Genomic DNA, 19,475 nt, shown 5'->3' on the forward strand with positions numbered 1-19,475 from the left:
TTTTATTCTCAACAAGCATATAAAATACCGACGAAGCATATTTTACATCTCACCTAACGGGCGAGGGTATAACAGGCAGTTTGACATTGCGTGTGTTTGATATATTGGATGTTTGCCTCAGAAACCCCCAAGACCGTATCATTTTTGTGTTTATTGGAGTTAGTTCTCTAAATATCAATTGGATGAGTGTACTAAACTTTGCTTAAGTTTTTCGGAGCCGTTTTGATGAATGGGATTACTCTGCTTTTCTTGGGACAAATTGGTTTTACAAAGTTCACAAAGAAAACATGTTCCAACTGCAATCCCTTTTTTAGAAAACTTTCTTGTTGTTCAATTTAGCTTCCATACACGCGCCGCCAATGCTCAAAGTCAAGATGATGCTCTACCTATATGCAATGAAATCATAGTGAAAATGCTGGCATTAGGACAATAGTCGGTTCATTCCACGAACTTACGGAAAACTAGGTGTTTTTATGACATTGAACTAAAGCAATACAAAGAAGTAAAGCCAAAGAAACATTAAACGCTTTTCCAACCTAAATGCAGCAGCAGCAAAAAAACAGCTCTGATAAGAATAAATCCTTAAATATGATTATTTTATGACAACATCGAACACGTATTCCGTAATATTATATCTAAAGAGAGTGTATTTGGATTGATAATTGGATTGAGAGGAATGTATCGGGATCTGTATCCATGTTGAGTGATCATAATCTGGTGGTGAAGGGGCGCTTCTCAGGGTTATCGCATTCCTCCGAGGCCGAGTACTCCAGGGTATGATCCCTGGCCAGTTTGCGCTGTCTGGGATGATGCTGGCTCATGTTTCGTTTCTGACTGGTCTCAGAATTGTTGGAGGAAGTATTGACTGAAATTGTTTCTGTCGTATCTACAGCAGGACTGAAACAAAGCAGCAAAACATAGACGTTTTCAACCTATCTTTAGACCAATTTACTACTTGAATTAAATTAAAATTAAAACGCAACAGTAATCGAAGCCCTAAAAAGTAAGAAAAAAGTTGTAGCTGCTCACAACCTTATGGTTCATTTCTAATCTCATAGACGGTATTCTTTTGAGAGCACTGAACTTTGTTTATGTTGTAGATTGATTACCTGCGTGATCCAGGGGGAGAGCGGACTAACTGACTGTCCCTTTGACTCTCCTTGAGAGATGACTTCCGTGTCTGCTCCCGTACTCCCCCAATCATCTGACCCAGAAACACTCTGCTTCCCTCTCCCTGCTCGGCGGCAGCAGCAGCGGTTCCTCCCACTCCGTTGTAAGAGAGACTATGGAATGAGCTTCTTGGCAAGGACCGACTCCGAATATCTCCTGGCCTCTCGCTAGTCGGGAACTGAGCCACATGACTGATTAGGTTCGGGTTCACTTTGTAGCCCAAGCTGAGTGGACTAGACTGGAGTGGCGGAGGATCAGAATTGAGGAATGAATTGCACCCTTTGGAGTGTCTTGTTTGTGTTCTGTCTTTGAGAATGGGTTTGGGGGCTTGGGTTCCATCCTCATACTCCCGTTTCTCTAGACGAGATAACCCACTTTGGAGCACGAGATGATGAAGTTTCTGAAAGCAATAGTCTTAGGGATAATCAAAACTCTGCTAGAGTGGCCCCCGTCCAAGCTGCACAAAAAGGCATTGGGTTGGGTTAGGAACTTACCTCTTGTTCAATCAAAACCTATCTTTACTAATTTACATTTTCGGCCAAAATGCTTAAAACAGCCGCAATGCCAAAATGGACCAGTAAAATTGTTGGTCTAAGCCTTTCAAAAAACTGGCATACAAAAAGTAGCTTAGTCCGCATTTTGGCACGTTTTCTATGATGTTAGTTAAATAGTGTTTTTAAAATTCCAGGGACACATGGAAAAATTGGCCATCACAGAAAAATTTAGACCAATTGTCAATTCTTCGGGGATATCTTAGTCCACGCCTGGGATATGATTTGTGGTTTGTGTTACTTGGCTGACGAAGAGGAGTGATTTATGGTCTGGGTTCTTCTGTACTGGTAGGTGGGGCACAACGAAGCGAAAACAGAAATGTTCCAGCATCAAGATCAACACGCACGCGAGGATAGTGAGTGCCAGAGCGAGGAAGAGGCCGGCCACGTTGTCCAGACCGAGAGAACGATGTTCTATGTCGTCGGAAAGACATGACTAGAGAAACAACAGACGACACTTTTCACAGAAACTTTATTATGATTTTCATCAGAAGAAGTTATTTTAAAATAGCCAAAGGTTTAGCTCAAAATTCACACTATGACTGGTGCTCGAAAAACGCCAAAAAAACTCAAGTTATAAAAACTAAGTTTTTGAATCTATGATATGCCACCAGTTTGCATCATAGACGTGAGTAAGTCAGTATAAAGGCTGCTAGCGCCAGAAAATCAGTTGGGCTTTTTTGAGCACAAACTTTCTTGAGTCTAGGTTATAGTCTTGGAAGGATTAAAACGTAAGAATTTTGCCGACTTTGTAATCGTATTGCAGGTGGGGATTGTTCGCTGTACCTGTGTCTTGGAGTCGATGAACCACTTCTCTCTGAGTCTGTCGAGGAAGAAATTTTGTCTGTACTTGTGCAGCAGCTGGTTCACCTGGTTGAAGAAGATGCTGTGCATGTTGTCTCTGCTGATGGCCATGCCGTAATAGTCATCCCCGAACGAACTGCCCACTGTGAGTAGTTTGCAGTCTGGGTCCTGATTTGCGTCCCAGTACACTATCGGTGCATCTCCAAAGTACGCATCCAGAGTGCCATTCCTACAGATAGACAGACATAGGTCTTTATGGGGTCCTTAGAACATGTCGCCTACAAAGGATTAGCAGCGGTGCAAACACAGTTGAGGTCAAAAGAGTTGCGATCAACAAGTGAAACCACCTAGTTACGTTCCACAAGCTTCAATCAGCTCATGGATTTATCTCATAGAGTGTAAACTGGATATGTGGAGTGTTGCGATTATCGGTTTGTATTGTGTCATGCTCGGTGATCTTACTTGAGTCTGTGTATGGCCTCCATGGACCCAGAGACTAGATTCTGCTGCAGACCCCTCGCCATTTGGGGCCACTGTTCTGTGATGTATTTCTGCGCACTCGAGTCCTCCTCCGCCCCATACTTGATAGAGTGCATCAATTTCTGCACCTGTACACAACACCACAATACGTCACACATTGAGGCACAGTTTCAGACGCTACTACATCCGCATCAACACTTAGTCGAAAAGTTCCCTGTCATCGTGATTTGAAAACTAGCTTCTCGATTGACTCACAAAAAGTAGGACCGCACAAGTGAAAAGGGAAGAACCTCAGACAAAACACGTTGAGCGTGAGATGTTAGGCTAAAAGTGGATATATGTAACATTCTATCAAAACCACAAACGTTTATAATCAAGCTCAAACTCAAAACAGCTATGATAAAGGCCCAGCTTAAAACAGTTAACACTTGTAACGAAGTGTTCCCCGTTTCTTTCAATTTTGGCCTATTGACAAATAAAAGTAAACTTTACCTCGGGATTATTAATCTGAAAATAAACCCAGAACACAAACTCGCATCATAGTAAAAAAAATTCAAAAAGCTGCATCAACATCACACTTTTCTTCTCAAAGCTTTGAGTTGCTCCTTAGAATATCCCAGGTTGACAAAAAATGATAGCCATACAGCTCCCATACTGTGGCGAATACTTTAAAAAATGTTTGTAAAAAGCATGAAAAATTATGACTCGAGTTTTTCATTTATGATAATTGAATGACCAGAGAGTATAAAGAATATTTTTGTTATTTCTCGGAAAAAATTTTTTACTTTAAGTTAGCTGTTTTACCCCTTTTCATACCCACATAACAACATTCATTGATAAACAAAGCTCAGAAGCTTAAAAAGTTTTCTCATGCGACAGTTTTTTTTGCAAAACTACACAGGTGTGAAAACTGCCATTTACGCTAATTTGGGAGATATAGCGCGCAAAATACCCTGCCCTTAAGAATCGTAAGAAGTTTATTTCTTCCAAATTGATTTTACATGCAAATTTTTGAGAAAAAAATTTTTTCAAACCATTTCGCAACCGACAATCTTTTACATAAGTTTTGGTTCTCTAAAATTATTCAATTAGATTAGAAATACATTTAACCTCTATACGTAATTAAATGTTTGTAAATTATTTTGTCTGGACGTTTCTGAGTCATAACTTCGATTAGACATGTACGTTTTTGAGTAAAAACAAAAAATTATATTAAATTTTCATTGTCAACTCCCTGCTTCTGAACTTATCGCGCGTGTTCAAGCCCAGCTTCTGCTTCTTGATTTGCAGTGCCTCTAGTGTTAACAGTTTGCTTTGACTTTTCGACCTGTCTAAGACTTCACAAATAATAAGTGCGCTATTTACCTGCTAAAAGTGATTGTAGTTTTCATGTTCCGCAAATCAGAACATTGCTTAAATTTCGTAACTTGCTGCATGATAATTGGCTTTGGTTACCTCTATTTTGATTAAAAAGCCTTGAAGGCTTAACACCCCTTGGTGATTGCGTTAAACATTTCTTCTCACTGTCCAAGGGCTTGCCTTTGCTCTCAGTGAATTTGCAAAGGGCATCTGCTGCTAAATTTGCGTACTAATTTTCAGGGTACTGATCTGTAAGCCACTGTATTCTGTTACTTTCCATAGCTTTATCCAATTGCTCCCAACTAGATGTACTCCTAAACACGCTATGTACAGTGTCTTGGGTAACAATACACTTGCACTGAGTTGGGGCGCATTGATGTTCAAATCCAGAAAACACCCGTCTAGATAAAATTATTCCTGAGTGAACTGTAGAGAACTGGCGGGATCTAAACATGAGTTAGATCAGTTTTGAATGTTTAAGCAAAGTCATCTACATGCCTGAGGGCCATTTTAACCTTTGGAGTATGCTTTTCGTTGATCTTCGTGCGCTAGGAGTTTTCACAATACCAGACAATCTCGGTTATCGAGGTGCAAACATCATCGGATTTAAATTCCACATTCCAAATTTATAAAGCTACCAGATTTAGCATCTCTCGCATTCAACCACTTCAATGTAATTTTTACTTTCCTGCTGCAACAGGGACACAAACCGTTCTTGCCATCGATTGGCTGTAGCTCCGACCCATCCGGTGTTTTCTGTTTCAAAGCAAACTCAAGTTTTTTCAGTCAAATATTTGAAAAGTTCACAGCAAGGGAAGCGCATGCAGCTAGATCATGGATTTGAACATAACATGAATTATTACGCTGAAATAGCCTTGTTGATCGCCATATTCAAAAGCTTTTCGATTGTGGATCTTTGAACTTCAGGAGAGGACTCCTGGCTGTACAGCTTCTGTAAGGCAATTTCAATTGTCTTATTTCAAGGGAACTTTAGTCTATAGGCTTTTCAAGTCAAGAGATACAATAGTTTCATCCGGATCTAGAGCAGTATTTTTAATTGTTTCACTGTCATCTTTACGAGCTGCTCGGAAGAGATAGAACTTGTCGTACAGGTGTCTCAGCCTTGTGCACATTAGTTAAACCGTACAACGTCCTCACCTGTTGACCTTAGTTAAAATAAAAACCTGAGGAAAAAAGCTGAGGACAACAGGTAAAATGCAAATGGAGATAGGCAATCAAGTCTTAATAAGACGTTACCAGACGCAAAAGATATCACTCTAAACTAAAATTGCACGTGAAATTTGGGCAATAATTCCTCACAAGCGACAAATAAACACAAACGAGTTATAATTTAATGCTCAAAAGCACCTAAAAATTGATCTGTAGATCCAAGGGAGATCCATCAGGCAGTAATAAATTTTTTTAAAAATCTTTTTTAGTGAATTTTTTCATATTTTGAACCTAAAAACAGTTTATCATTTAAGTTTTGGGTCATGCTTTTTGAAACACCCAAGCATCTATAATGATTCGAAAGCAATTTAAGTGTCCGTTTTATACAAGTAACATCATATAAATTACATATTTTTAGTAAATTTTGGAGCATCGGGTCTACGAAATACCCAAAAAAATTTTATTAATTTTTTGCAACGTTGGTTTGAGAGCAGAATTGATTTAAAAATTTTAGGCGCAATTTAAAGTTTCGAACTAAATAAATACCAATTTTGCCATTTTATGGAAATCGTATGACTATTAATTTCTCCCGGAGTTTCTCTCGGAAAACCCATATGGAATTGTTCGTATTTTCGTTCATGGGTGTAAACACGGGATAACTATGGTATAAATATTGGTTGGTCTACCTTGAGTATATCCAAGTCAAGGTAAGTGAGCCTGCCAGTCATGAAGGAGGCGAGATTGGCGGTGTAGGAGGACACTACTAGGAGAGCTATTCCAGCCCAGACACAAGTGAGCAGCCTGGCCGAGAGGCTGCGGGGAAGTTTGCAGGGGTGTGTGTTGAGGAACATGAGGGAATAGACTAGGGTGATGGCGGAAGAAAAGGCAAAGATGCCACCGCCGCCGCCGCCGCCGCCACTCTTCCCCTCCTTCTGGTGCTGCTTCTGACTATTCCTCGGGTTGAGTCCATAGGGGCTGCACCACTCGCACACAGCCTTCACCTATAATTGTATTTAATAATACTTTTATTTAGATCTCACACTACTCAAATTAATTGCTATCGATCAACCTAAGACGTTAGAGTCATTTAACCAAAAGAGCCATGTGGCTGAGTAAACAGAATGATGATCATTTGTAACAATTAATAGAGGGAACTTACTACAGCGAGTGTGTTCATGCTCACAAATATGAACAGCCACACTTTGGCATCCAGGGGTTGTAGGAAAGCGAACATCTGGGGTCTGGGGGGCTTCTTGGCCACCATGATTGCAAAACCAGAGTAGAAGTATGGAATGGTGAAGCGCACTACCTACCCAGCAGAATAGAATAGAACTAGTTTTATGTATACTTTCCGACAGAAGAAAAATCCATGTGATCATGCAACAAAGGGGCGCTGTAAAAATAAGTCAATTTGAAATCAACCAACAGAACAATAGTTCTCTCCGTTTTTTGGGTTGTTTTTTCCATGTCTTGAGTGAAAAAACTCTGCTCTGCCTAATAGTTTTTGAAAGCAGTCAGACGGTCTACGATGTCACATTTCCGGCTCTTCCCTTCCCCACCCCCCATCTGCGAGTTTATAAGGTAATAGCTTCATTAGTATTTGGAAGTTTTTGATTGTGGTCCAAACCTTCAGTGCTACTTGCAGGGCAACTGGAACCAGTTCTAAACTAGTATTTATAATTGGATATAAATACAATTATTTTATTGATAAAACTATTTGCTAAGCGCTGCATGTAAAATGCTCGATTCTGATTGGCTGAAAATTCCCAAGTTAGAACCAAGTTAACATCCTCCCCCCTAAACGTGTTTGGGGGGAGGATGTTAACTTGGTCCAATATTACTAACTAACCAATCATAATCCATCTCTAACATTGACACTTATTTGTAAGTGCTGAAACTACTTGTAGTTTCAGCACCAGAACAATTTGAATAAAAATTAGACCACAGTGAATCTCCTTCTGGATAAACTCAAGAACTAACTCGCGAAAACCAGTATACACTAGATCTATTGAGACTAGGAAATATAAGAGTAAGAATAGGATCGGTATTAGACTTAGGAAGTTGCACGAACCTATCCGGCCGAAAATAGATAGCGTGGCAAACAGACGGTGTACCCTATCCGAAATTACTCTATGAGAAGGCCACCCCGGACCTAAGTTCACGTTGTCTGGTCATTATGAAAATTGACATGCGGTCTAACTAATGGAACCTGATCTAAACTACATTTTATGATTGGATAATTTAGATATTTTACCAATGTAAAGTATTTAATATTAACCAATCATGATCCATCTAACTAACAACCCACTTATTTGTAAGTGCTGAAGTTACTTGTAATTTCAGCACCAGAGAGATTTGAATTTAACTTAGAAATTAGTTGGACTCTCCCGAGCACTTCAACAGCCGCAATAGACCAGTATACCCTAGATCTATTGAGCCTAGCAGAGACTAGTTAAACAACCTGAGACTAGATAGTATAAGAGTAAGATTAGGATCGGTATTAGACTAAGAAGTTGCACGAATCTATCCGGCCGAAAATAAGATAGCGTGACGAGCAGACGGTGTACCCTATCCGAAATTACTCTATGAGTTAACCAACTCGGTCCTAACTCATCTGGTGCGACCATAAGTCTCGAACAAGACCTTAATAGCTTAGAATTAACCAAAATAGATTAGAAATTAGACAAAAACATTTACAAAATGTTATACGACAATAATTTAATCGAAATGTCTCTACGACTCAATAGATCAGAGCCAATATTCCGAACCATAACAGAACTACCCGGAATTGGAAGAAGACCTCGAACCAGAGACGACATACGACAAAGTAGAAACTTGCCATATAGCTATATGATAGTTAGGCAAAAACCAGAACAAACTTTTATATTTAGAATACTACTGGCAATGAATTTAGATTTTCATTTGCAAACATAAAACCTTGAAGTTAATCTTCAAAATCATTTCAGGCGCTAAACAAAATTATTAATATACAATAACGATTGATAAAAAGATCTAAGATCGTTTTCCTAAAACTCTGCAGTAATATACAAAACATGTTTGAAAAATATTTATTGAAAAATAAAAATAAAAATTAGTAGCATGACAATAAATGGTTAGTAATCATAAATCATCCTGTTGTTCCAGCTCCATCACCTAAAACATAACAGCAATCATAAACCCACTAATATCATCAAAACACTAAATCTTTCCTTTACACACATTTAAAATTTTATTAAAACTTAAATTCACTTAATTTTAAAACCAGATCATCAAGGCTTATCCTTGGATCTTAAATCATTTTCTACTTAATTAAATTTCAAATTTGATCATCAAGGCTTATCCTTGGATCAAACAGAACAACTTTGTTCTCCCCCACCCACTTAATTAGTGTCTAACGACCTCAAACGTCGATTCACTACCCAACCCTTTCTAAAGACCTAAGACTAATAGAAATTTTTAAACAAAACTAATCATTCAAATTAGGATAAACAGTGAAGAACTTCGGTTATTCATCCTTCACTTGACCCCCCCTCTTACCAGACCCAGGATAAATCTTAGACTTAGTAAGTTTAAAATAGTATCTAACGAACTACTCGCGTTCTAATTATACCTGAACCTTGTGGATCGATTTACTATTCTCCAACCCTTGAACACAATCACTACCCCTAAGTAAGATTAAGTAAGTTAACACCTTAACTTATACTAGCCACGAGAAAGTAAAAAATCATTCTTCGGAATCGATATACTTTTCTCTCCAACCCTGAACAAACAGACCCAGGTTAAGCTAACAAAAAAATCGTAAGAACTAACAGTTTAAGAAAATAGAAACCATTTAACAACCTTTTGCATCCGTCATCCTAAACCTTATGTCATTTAAAAACCTAGGAAATAAACAAACAATCGTTTTACACAATTGTGAAATAGATAACAAAAAATACGACCTTGTAATCACACCTCATACACAAACAGTTGGATACATTCGAACAAAACGACAAACACTAAAAAGAAAAATAATAACGAAACAAAGACAAATAACACGAAAAAGATTTTCAAAAAACCGAAACGCATTTTCAGAATCAGAAACCAACAGTTTAGACGAACTTTACAAACTAAAAGAATCAATAGATAAAAATTGCCCACTTCACGATCAATTATATTTTTCTGACTCAGAAACAACTTCAAATTCATCAAAAAGAGGAAAAAGAAGAATAAAAAAGCAGTATAAACACAAACCAGTACATTTATACAATTGGAATCAACCAATTAGACACATTGATAATTACATATTAACAGTCATCGAACGAAAAAATGAGCTCAACGCACACCCCAGGTGAAGAAAGTCCAGATGATGATGAAATCTTTCCTTTTATAGTAGATGCAACCACTGATAGAGGACAGCATATATTTTGCAAAAATTTACTATTAAATTTATTTGAACCCGGAATCAGTCCATGTAAAACAGAGTTCCCAGATGTAAAAATCAAAAGACAAATCATAGACCACTACTTAAAAGATATATGCAACATAACGCAACAGTATGGAATCTACTCCATAGAATTCACCTCACCAAACCATAATAATAGAAAATATACAATTCAAACAGACGATCTTGATTTAGAATTTTCAAAAGTTTTTTCAGAATATATAAAAAGCATCCAATATCATAACTCACAAAGAGCAAACTCCATATTCACCAATGAAGTTTTCGCAATAATATATAGTTATATTTCGATATTAGAAAACGAAATCCCAATAACAAATGTCTCACCGACAGAAACATCTAAACATTTAAGAGTACGACATGAAATCACACTACTCTCTAGTTATTTAAACATCATTAAAGAAAATTTCACGAAAGACGACGTTTCACAACATACAAAACACGATCTACAAAAAATTTTGGCATGGTTCATAATAGATTATTTCACACACAATATTGATTTAATTGCACAAGCAAGAAAAAATTTTAGACCCCAAAACTCGAACGATGATACAGCTATCACAGAACAATCAGATTATGTTTGGGACCCCGAATGGTCTCATCCCGCATTTATAAGCTTCCCACAATCAATCTCAAGTCAAGCAATAAGTACGATATCTTACATAAGAGATTATGTAAAAGTAATACCATTAACCATTGATGCAACACCATTAAACTATAATACATTTTTGCCCGATACACAAAATAATAGTTTAAACTCTACAGTTATACACAATGAAAACCTCAATGGAACTAGGAATCTTACTCAACAAGATATCCAGACACCATCACACTTCATAAATGAAGAAATTGTACACACAACAACTACACAACAAAGTATTTCACCAATACGCCCAAATTTAACAACACCAAGAAATACAAATCCTTCACAAACACAGGTAACCTTACAATCAACCGTTAAACCTTCGGTTGCCCCTAAATATTCACATATGGATTACCAAACATACAGACCCATGACAATACCATCAAAAACACACAAAACATTCACTAGAAACAACTTTACAGACCATAATTATAATTATACACATCCATCAAAAACATATAATCAACCACGAAGAAATTTTAACCAATATACAAGATCTCGAAATTGGGATAACCCAATGACCCAACCTAATTCAATAAATTTCCAAACAAATCCTCCACAGGATCACAGTGAAAATTACCCATTTTTTCAACAAAATAAAAATAAAAAACAGACATCTTATCAAATGGATTATTTATCCTCAGATGATGATTTCTTACAACCAGATATATTTGCACCAAATACTCAAGAATATCGTAGACAAGGAATACAGAGAACACGTACAAATCATAGAAATTTTTCTCCACAATCAATAGATGCACAACATCAACAACCAATTCAACAACAAAATCTAATTAATACACAATCTTTTCAACCAATTCAACAACAAAATCCAATGACTGCACACTCGTATCAACCATCACAAATGCAAAATGAAATACCACTCCCATATTATCTCCAACAACATGAAATAACAAGAAACCAACTTTCAAATTTTTCTCAAATGCCAAATGCAGCAGAATCATTACAAATGACAATTAATCCATACCTTATGGGTGGATCATCAATAACATCAAACAAACCTTTAATGGTTTTCACAGGAACAGACCCTGAATACTCTGTAGAAGATTATTTAAATGCAGTAACAGCAAACCTGATTTTAAATATTGGACCTGAACCAATTAATACGCCACTACATCAAAATTGGATACATCGACGCACAGCGTTAATACAAACAACCTTAGATGGCGCAGCCCAAAAATGGTTTTCAGTACTACCTCTAGAAATAAAATCAAACTGGAAAAGGTTTACACAAGAATTTTCAAAAATGTTTGACTCCGAAAGAAACAAACAACAACAAAGAGTTTTATGTAATGAAATTCGCAGATTACCAAACGAAACCATCAAGCAAATAGCAGTACGAATCGAAACACTAGTTCGAAAAGCATATTCATTAAATACACATGACTATAAAAACACAAAGATGACAGAAATCTTAATGATGACCTTAACACCACAATTAAGGAAAATAGCAATAAAAAAGAGAGCATCCCATCCTTCTTCAATTCGAGAACCCGATTTAGATTTTCGAAAACTAGTAGACAAATTAGAACAAGCAGAAATCACGATGAAACTAGAAGAAACGGAAAATCTGAAATTACAATACGTTAATAGAATTGAAACAACTCCCACTAATATTAATAATATACAGGAATCAGAGACAGACCTCGTTGAAAAAATCACTGAAATACTCAATATTTACGAAAAGAACCCGAACTTTAAAGGCAAACCATCTTTCAAAAAATGGTGTAATTATTGCCGACGATACGGACATAGTATATCCGAATGTAGACAAAAACAGCAAGACAATCAAAATAAACCTCAAAAATATAAAGAACCAAATAAATCATTCTATCAATACATGAAAAAAGATCAAAATCTACCGAACAAAACAGTCCACAGCAACAACAGTTCAGGAAAACCACTCCCGAACAATACAAATTATACAAGAAATCAATCACCATATAACTCAAGTTATAGAGGAAGATCGCCAGAACGAAGAAATACACAAAATTCATCACAAAATCACTACAATAGACCAAATAGTAGAAGTAACTACTCCAGATCAAATTCAAATACACAACGATTTGTTTCTAGATCTAATTCCCAATCAAGAAATAACTACTATCCAAACAACCAATCACGAAATTCATCATACAATAGGAATAGAAACTACTCCTATAATCGAAATAGAAGTTATTCAAACAACCGAAACCAGAATTACCCGAACAATCAATCAAGGAATAACTCATATAATAGATCGAACTATAACAGACCAAACAATAATTACCAAAACAGATCGCGAAATAATTCACAAAATCGACACTCAAGTTATAATAATCGTTATAGAAATTATTCCCAATCACCACACCGGAATAATAATAACTATAATAATTCTAATAATCGCCACAGAAGTAGTACACCTAAACATCAAAGACAAATCAATCAAGTACAATCTAATCCAGAAACAACATCAGACCCTCCAGGTATTGATGACACAGTAACTGATACGTTACAACTCAATCAAATAAACTGTACATCATCAGATTCAGAAAGTGATACTGAAAACACTCTTTCTATCAATATGATAAAAGTCGAAAATGACTATGAATCTGTCATATATGAACAACCCTTTTCATCACACATATATGAAAATCAATCAGAATTTCTTCAAAATTATTACACTACACCCATAAATTCCACACCAACGACGCAAGAAACAAATGAGATTAACACTACAAATCAAACCAATAAAAATATCAAAACAAAATGCTTGAATACAAACCACATTTATCAAAATATACAAAAAGAACAACCCAAAGAAAAAATTTGGACAATACCATTTCTCTTAGAAAGCCCAAGAAATAAAGAATTTCAACCACCAGACCTTGAAATAGATTTTTTAATTGATTCAGGAGCAGAATCAAACATAATAAACATCCCCACATGGAATGAAATAAAAACCTTACACCCAAAGCTAACACCTCTTGAAACCTCCAGCAAACTAGCAACAGCACAAGGATCAACATTGATAAACTACGGAAAAATCCAATTATTTCTCCTCCCCACCAGAACAATGGAACAAAGCAAAATTTTAAATAAGCCATTTAAACAAATATTCCATATCACTGACATTAAATATAATATCATTGGAATACCATTTATTTCGAAGTATATACCAACAATTAACATACTAAATAGTAAAATATTAATCAAAGATAAATATACAAAAACAAAAGAAACATCCTTAACATTTTTTCAAAGATTAAATAAACAACCACCATTCTTTTCAAAATTCTACCCGATATTTAACCAACAAAGAAAACACCTAAAACCACTATCAGGAAATATCTATAATTTTTCAATCAAACAAGTTCACCAATATGATAAAGAACAAAACAAACAAAAATTTTATATGTCAGAATTTGAATTCAAACCTATTCACAAATTTTTCAAAATCACAATATCATCCATAAAATATTTGAAAAATTCGAATTCAGATATCATTTCCTTACATGTCTATAACAACACACCTTACCAAGTAACATTACCTTTAGGACTTTTAGGATATTGCGAAACCAACGCTACAATATCACCAATACACGAAAAAGCCTATCGCGTAAATAATATACTCCAATTACTAGATATTTGCCAATCTACAATTCTTAATGAAGATTTATCTATAAATAATATAATAAGTAACGAAAACAGAAATACGGATTATTTCACAAAAACTCCATATTTCAAACCTACATTCAACATAAGTAACTACACAGAGGACCAACAAAAATTTTTAACAATGTTTAATTTCCAACATTCACAAATAACACAAGACGAATTCGAAAAGTTAGCCAAACAGCTAATTAAATATTCATCAGTCTATGCAACATCAAAATTTGATGTTGGCAAAATCAGTTCATCACTACATCTCCCGTTAAAACCAGACGCAGTTTTCAAAAAACAGAGAGCAAGTAAAGTACCAATTCACTTACATGATAAAGTGAACAGATTACTCGATATTTTAGAACAATACAACATTATATCACCAGTTAATAAAGAAGAACAACCAAAAGGCAACACATTTATCAACCCCGTTATCATTCTAGCTAAAGGAGAATCATTAAAAATCGTTCTCGACGCTAGATACCTCAATTCACTCATAGATGAATCAAAATGTAATTGGCCCATTGAACCAATACAAGTTATTTTAACAAAAATAAACGGCAAATACTTTACAACCGCCGATATGAATAGTGCATACAATCAAATGCCACTAGATGAACAATCACGACGTTTAACACAATTTGTTATCGGAAACCAACAATATGAATTCAACCGCTTATTCTATGGAATATCCATAGGACCAGCAGCATTTTCAGCTTTTATGAGCAAAATTTTTAGACCACTGATACTCAAGAAAAACGCAATCACCTATTTAGACGATGTTTTTATGCAATCACAAACAAAAGACGAGATGTTCAATGTTTTAGAAAAATATCACCAAATACTTCAGAACGAAAATCTGAAGGCCGCCCCCGATAAATCACACTTCTTTTTGACAAGAGTTAAATTCTTAGGACATAATATAGAAAGAAAAACAATCACTCCATTGAAATCACGCATTGACGCTATTCAAAAACTTCAACCACCAACAAATAAAAAGAAAATCCAAGAATTTCTTGGAATGTTAAACTTTTTAAGTAAATATGTTTATAAAATGCAATTATATCTACGACCATTTTATAACATCCTTAGACAACAAAATAATTTTGAATGGAACACAGAACATCAAACACGATTTGAAGAAATAAAGAAACTTTTAACTGAACAAATTTCAAACACTATTCCAGATTCAAATCAACCATTTTATGCAATGTGCGATGCTTCGAACTTTGGCATCGGTGCAGCACTATTACAATCACATAATGGTACAAATAAAATGAACCTCATATCAGCAAATTCTCGATTATTCACTCAAGCAGAGCTACGACTCTCAACTCTAATGAGAGAATGTACAGCCATAATATATACACTGACAGAATATGAATTTCTGATACTTGGATCAAAACATCCAACAGTTCTATTCACAGACCATAAACCAATCATCTTTCTCTTTACACAAAAATCTAACCCAAACCACCGAGTTTACAGATTTCAACTAATTCTAATGAAATTTCCAAACTTACATATAGTTTGGACTGCAGGAAAAAATCTTGCATTACCAGACACCTTAAGTCGAAATACACCACCTGAATTACTTACACGAAAAACAACAGTTGAAATACCCAAAAACATAAAATTCTACCTTGCAGAAAACGAAACATCACCCCGATTGGAATGCAAATATGCAGTAAAAACTGATATTGAACAATCACAAATAAATAGTTTACAACATTTCCCACTTTATTTAGATTGTCAAAATAATCATTATGAAGTTGATTTACTTGGAACATCAACTTTCAAACCAATCCCATATTCTCAATGGATAAAAAATAACACCCAACAAAAACGAACAAAACAACACCTGCCTAAGAAAGACCATTTTCCACTAATTGAAAAAGAAGATTTAACTGATAAAATAAATTTATCAGGACCACAAACAAATGATTCAAAATACACAATAAATCAAGTTTTTGACCTTCACGACCCACTTGATACAATACCCTTATCTAAATTCGAAATTGAAAACATTTTTCTCCCTCCAACAGAAACGATTACAATTTCAACACTGAAACAATATCAAAATCTTGACCCGATAATTAGACAACTAAAATCATGGCACAAATATAAAACTAAACCTGTCAAGGCAGATTCAACCATTCTAGGAAACAAAACACTCCTCCGATACTTTCGCAAATTTAACAACACAACAATTAACGAAAATACAGACCTTTTAGAGTATAACCTGAATGAATCTACAGTCCCATGTCTCCCTTTAAGTATGATTCTTATAGCTTTTAATATTTCACATACACAAAATATTAAAGGACACTCTGGATCAGAAAAAACATATTCAAATTTTATACAAAATTTTTACTTCCCAAATGCACCAATTTGGATAAAAATACTATGCAATGACTGTATAGTATGTCAACTAAATAAACCTTACCCAAATCAAAAACAAATAGCACAAAAACAAGATTTTAAAGGACAAAGTTTGTACTTTAATCATCGTATCTCATTTGATACTAAAGGACCAATTTCACCCTCATCAGAAGGAAACTCCTACATTATGGTAATTGTTGACGCATTTACACATTATGTAGCAATTAACCCAGTACCACATTGTAACGCTTATTACGCTTACACAACACTCTATGAACACTGGATAGCAAAATTCGGACTACCAGAAATTTTAGTTACAGACAACGGTACAGAATTCATAAATAATGAAATTATCACACTATGTCATTTATATAACATTAAACACAAACCACGTACATCTCATGCACCTTGGACAAACGGCTTAGTCGAAGGTATGAACCGTTCATTACAAGAATATCTTAGATGTATCATCAACGGAAATGATACAAAATATACCGAATGGTCAGCAGATGTAAAATTATTTCCCTTAGCATATAATTCACAAATAACGACAACTTTAGGAATGTCACCATACGAAATGGTTTTTAACCAAAAGCCACGCAAACCAATAATGTTTACAGCAAATTCTCATAAAAACGCACAAGGTTATTGCCAACCAAATAAAGACTCAATTTGTTATAACCTACCTTTACATACACACGATGAAGATCATTTTCATCACCCACAAATTCTTAAACTAGCCTCCGGTACACACACCGAATGGATTCTAAATAGAGATAAAAAACACAATGAAATTTATCAAAAAATAACAAAAAAGTTATTACAAAGACAAAACATTAATGAACAAATCAATTCACGTTTTACACCAGCCTCCGAATTAAAAATTGGAACATTTGTTTTAATACCTAATTTTAATACTCAAAAAGGAATTTCTAAAAAATTACAACCCCTTCGAAAAGGACCATACCAAATAATTGCAAAACCCACTGATGTCACATATAAAATTACCGACTCAAACAAAAAAGAAATCGTTCAACATCGAAACAACCTATTACCTTATTACCCAAAAGAATACGCACTCCGCGAATTAACTCAATTATATTCTTTCACAGGATTAAAAATCATTCAAAATGAACCACATCTGAAAAACACAGAACAAAATGATAACCCCACCGAAAATCAAAACACAAAACCAACCGCCACCAAAAACAATACACAAAACCATAAAGAATCTCCAAAACAAAGAAAAAATAGAAAAATGACCGAACAAATAATACCCCAAGAACAAATCGACAAATCAGAAAATAGAAAAACAACAAGACTCCGAAATCAACCACGTAAAAACTACAAAATATTCATCCCCCAATCTAAAATTTTAAAGAAAGTGGAATTTCAAAAGTAATTTTAACATTATACTTCACAATCTTGAAACCTCCGAAACATTTTTCATTTACATTTTTCAAAATAACATGCTGAAAAGTACGCAATAATTCTAGTTCAAAATAGACCAATAGGATTCATCCAATCCGTCACTTTCTCTAATTCAAACTAAGACCAATTAGACGAATCATATAGAACTCCAGGCACATCTATAACTATAACTTTACGACCTCCAGGTCAAAAATAAGCAAACCACTCCAACTTGACAACTAAAATAAATATCATCATAATACCGTACCCCTCCCTTATCTAATAACCCAAAGATCAACAATATTTCCCCAACTCAGACCACGAATACCCCCAAAGCAAATTTGTTAACTTAGCCTAAAGTAACAAAATGAACATTTTAATTAGCCTAAAGTATAAAAATCTCACCATACCCCGGATCATTTGACAAACAAAAATAAAGAAAAAGACGACCTCCCAATCACCATGAAAATTGCCCCCAACAATTTTTTACAAAACTCAACCCACTTGTCAAAAAACTAATAAATAATCCGACCACACTAGAAAATCGCCTCTAACAGCAAAAAATATTCGACCAAGAGATCATTTCGTAAATGCTCTTCTCTCAATCAGTTACTCAAATACTCATAAATTTTAAACATTTTTTTACAATACTTGAAACCTTTATAATATTTCTTTTTGATATACTTGAATCTTTTCTAATAATCCTAATCATTTTTTGTAACATTTTTTTAATTTTCTACACTCTACTCGAACTATTCCTCCAACTTTCCAAAACCCTTGATTATATCCACAGGTACGATTCATATAACTTATCTAAATGATACGAACAATTTTCAGTAGAACCGATATTTTTTTATTGTTTGTAATTTTCATAGCATTCTTATCATCCCTCATTTTGACAATATGTAAATGTATAAAGAAAGCAATCCTCACATTTGCCCTAGCAACAATCCTTCTAATTCTTTTTTTGGAAGAATATTATAATAAACACAAAATTTCTCACTAAAGTAATAATTCAAAAAACTATCAAAAATTGCTACCCAACAGTCACAAAGTCAGTCTTCACCGACATCATCCCAAGATAACCAAACACCACCTTCAATTACTCAAAATCCTCAAACATCTACACGAATTTCTTTTCAAGACAATCCATACACTTTTGAAGAACGACATGCTCGTTTATCAGAACCACTAGAACCAGTTCAACGACAAGCACCTCTAAGCGAACCAACATATAACCTATACCCAACACTACCACAAGAACTAAGTAGAATAAGAAATCCTAGTCAAAACCAAAATACAGTCGAAAAAAATAGACAAATTATACATCCTCGACGAAACAGAAATTTTCAAACTCCCCGAGTTCACTTTGATATACCTCAATCCCCATCACAAAACACTC

General features: G+C 35.0%; 2 protein-coding genes across 2 annotated transcripts in view; one reads left to right on the plus strand and one right to left on the minus strand.

Moving 5' to 3' along the window:
* Positions 1-19,475, plus strand: part of LOC134838851 (uncharacterized) — a 224,900-nt gene that overhangs the window by 44,534 nt on the left and 160,891 nt on the right. The window lies entirely within an intron of this gene.
* The window catches only part of LOC134839831 (glutamate receptor ionotropic, NMDA 1-like), a 61,262-nt gene continuing 42,317 nt past the window's right edge, over positions 531-19,475 (minus strand). The window contains exons 9-16 of the mRNA XM_063855454.1: positions 6,694-6,843; positions 6,221-6,535; positions 3,498-3,512; positions 2,988-3,133; positions 2,508-2,754; positions 1,963-2,157; positions 1,110-1,570; positions 531-897 (exon numbers count right to left, since the gene is read on the minus strand). Of these exons, the coding sequence (XP_063711524.1) occupies positions 708-897; positions 1,110-1,570; positions 1,963-2,157; positions 2,508-2,754; positions 2,988-3,133; positions 3,498-3,512; positions 6,221-6,535; positions 6,694-6,843 (1,719 nt within the window). The 3' untranslated portion in view covers positions 531-707. The remainder of the gene's footprint in view (positions 898-1,109; positions 1,571-1,962; positions 2,158-2,507; positions 2,755-2,987; positions 3,134-3,497; positions 3,513-6,220; positions 6,536-6,693; positions 6,844-19,475) is intronic.

This window comes from Symsagittifera roscoffensis, chromosome 2 (genome assembly GCF_963678635.1).
Source record: "Symsagittifera roscoffensis chromosome 2, txSymRosc1.1, whole genome shotgun sequence".
Classification (NCBI taxonomy): Eukaryota; Metazoa; Xenacoelomorpha; order Acoela; family Convolutidae; genus Symsagittifera; species Symsagittifera roscoffensis.